Source organism: Lissotriton vulgaris, chromosome 1_2 (genome assembly GCF_964263255.1).
Source record: "Lissotriton vulgaris chromosome 1_2, aLisVul1.2, whole genome shotgun sequence".
In the NCBI taxonomy this organism is placed as follows: Eukaryota; Metazoa; Chordata; class Amphibia; order Caudata; family Salamandridae; genus Lissotriton; species Lissotriton vulgaris.
In genome coordinates, this window is record NC_141686.1 from 222,987,807 (window position 1) to 222,990,730 (window position 2,924).

Here is a 2,924-nt window from a genome sequence, read left to right on the forward strand (position 1 = left end):
AGTGTAAACTGTTATGAGGGTGTCACTAAAGCTTTTTTCCATCTATCATGACTGAATATATTTGTAATTAACGTATAATATTTAGGAGTGTGTGTGTGTGATAAAAATATTTTTCTTTTCACAAGAAAAAGCACTTATTGGACTATGATTTATTGTGTTGTTGATTAAAAGAGTACCAGTCAGCCCACAACAGCTCCCCTGAGTACTCCTTCCACTGCTCTGCTTCACTATCCTGAGAGAGTCAAGTAATACAATGAGGTTCTTGCTTCCCAGTAAAGGGAGAATTGCAGGCTTATTACTTGCCAAAACCTTCTCACCTATGTCAATCAATCAATCAATCAGTCAATCAGTATTTGTTTAGCACAACTCTATCACCCCTAGATGTATCTGGGGACTGATGCTGCCGGATATTAGTCAAAAAGCCAGGTCTTGAGGTTTTTCTTGAAGACTTCTGGGGTGGGTGCAGTCCGGAGATGGAGGGGCAGGTTGTTCCAGGTCTTGGCAGCAACAAAGTAACCCAGAGGCATATTTATCATATAGTTGCACCGCCCTTTCAACACGCAAGGGGGACCAAAGGTGAGGCAATACTAAAGTCAGACTTATCGACCCATGCAATACCAGCTTATGTGGCCCTGCATGGCTTGATAAATCTGGAGTGACACAAGCAACGCAAATCGCTACCTTGCACTACACTGACCCAGGAAGGTGTCCCATATGGGGAGTGTGAGTGTTCCCACCCATCTGCCCAAGGAGTTTGGCTCTTTCCCAGATTTACAATTAGTGGTAGACCTGAGAATGCATTAAAAAGCTTCCCCTTCCCAGAGGAGGTGTAACAACGCAAAATATCTTTATTTCTTCTCATTGTTCCTGTCTCTATGTATGCTGCATTCTGCAGCGCACATAGAAAGAGGAAAATACCTCTCTGGATTGTTTTTGTGCAGGAAGGTGTCCCTTCCTGTAAAAAAACAATCCTTACAACACAGGTATCCTTTGCACCATGGTGCAAGGGTACCTGCATTGGGGCTAGGCAGCTAAAAGTGGGCCAGTGCATGTACAGGACAGGAATGCCCATATGATGTAAAATACAGCACATTCTTCCCCTTTCACATAGCACAGAGCAGTAAGATGGCCCGCTGCAAAGTGAAAGACTGAAAAATGCGCAACCCAGTTACTTACAACCACCTTGGTATTCCATAACCTCAGCAAATGGTAGCCCCAACACCCTAGTTCTAAGAAAAATATTGGGCACCTGCACCGTTTTTTTCATCTTTTTGACAAATAATGTGAAAAGGCCTTGAGCAAATTGATAATCAGTTCTCTAGTGATTTAAATATTTGCTCTGCCATACTTGATGACTTTCATAATGAAAAGAAATAAATTATTTTGGGCCCGTGCACTTATTTGCAAATAATGGCATGCCACAAAATAAAGATAACATAATGTTTTCTTAATTTTCTAGGTCATGAATGGAGGTAACTGTAGCAAGGTCACTGAATTTTTCCTTTTGGGAATTACTGATCTCCCAAACCTCAATGGAATTCTGTTCCTGGTGTTCCTTGCCATGTACACTGTGACTGTTGTTGGTAATGTTGGCATTACGTTGCTAATCTGGATAAGCCCTCATCTTCAGACGCCTATGTACTTCTTCCTAGGTAATCTGTCCCTTGTGGATCTCTGTTATTCTTCAGTCATCGCCCCCAAGATGCTTGTGAACTTCCTCGCTGAAAGGAATGCCATCTTGTTCCATGCATGTGCTGTGCAGCTCTTTGCCTTTGCACTTTTTGGAACAATAGAGTGTGTGCTCATAACAGTGATGGCATATGACAGATATGTGGCTATTTGCAACCCCTTGATGTACAATACGGTCATGACTCAGAGAGTTTGCATCCAGTTGGTTAGTTTGGCCTTCCTTTGTGGTTTGTTCAACTCTTCTGTGAATGTTGCTGGTACCTTTCGCCTTTCCTACTGTGGCTCTAATGAGATTCAGCATTTCTACTGTGATTTCCTCCCTCTTTTAGAACTCACCAATTCTGACACCTTGACCAGCAGGCTAGTGCTCTTCATCTGTGCTGACTTCTTCACCATGTGTGCTGTGTCTGTGATCATAGCCTCTTATGTCTCCATCATCCGGAGAATCCTGGCAACCCCCTCAAATAATGGGCGGCTCAAGACCTTTTCCACATGTTCATCCCACTTTACTTGTGTGATCCTTTTCTATGGGACAATTCTTTTCATGTACCTAAGACCCACCTCAAGCTACTCTCGGGATGAGGACAGAGTTGCTTCGGTGTTGTGCACAGTGGTTATCCCCATGCTGAATCCTCTTATATACAGTCTGCGGAATAAGGAGGTGAAGCATGCACTGGAACGATCACTTCGTAAAATGCGATGCCTTTGAAATCCATTGAAATGCTTGGTTGTGTTTGCATTCTTACTCCCTTGTGCATTATTGACCATTCGGAGGGAGCCTTTACCTTTACTAATTATCGTGATGGTGGTTTCTTTTCCAGTTCTACTTGAATTTTGCCTAATGTCTTCAGTCTAGATTAATTCCTGGAATGCTGTCATTGAAGATGGGCTGTACATTGCATGCATGCTATTGTTACAACTCCTAGTAGACTTTCCTTGAATGTATTATGGAATATAAATAATGTATCCTTGATATGAAGGTGTGCATTCTTCCCAATGGTATTCGACATCCTTAGGAAGATGCTTAATTTTTCCAAAATATATTTCCATTTGAATTTGGAAACTTTATATGCTGAAGAAGAAGAAAGATTAAGACATTGGGCTGCTCAGAAGAAAAATACAAACAGAGGCTAACCATAAGGAAAAGAAACCCTGAGTATGCAATGCTGAGGCATGGTGGTTTGATTCAGAGGCTAATCTTTGATCCTTCTGACAAATATTCAGTTGGACTGCAA

General features: G+C 42.0%; 1 protein-coding gene across 1 annotated transcript; it reads left to right on the forward strand.

Annotated features, from left to right (window-relative positions):
* Positions 1-1,462: 1,462 nt before the first annotated feature.
* On the forward strand, positions 1,463-2,398 carry LOC147735076 (olfactory receptor 8U3-like). Its single transcript, XM_086952601.1, has one exon. The coding sequence runs from the start codon at positions 1,463-1,465 to the stop codon at positions 2,396-2,398; it is 936 nt and encodes a 311-aa protein (XP_086808727.1).
* Positions 2,399-2,924: the final 526 nt, after the last annotated feature.

What these genes read in the sequence shown, in the direction of transcription:
- LOC147735076 (XM_086952601.1), top strand. Translation starts at nt 1,463, where the DNA reads ATGAATGGAGGTAACTGTAGCAAGGTCACTGAATTTTTCCTTTTGGGA.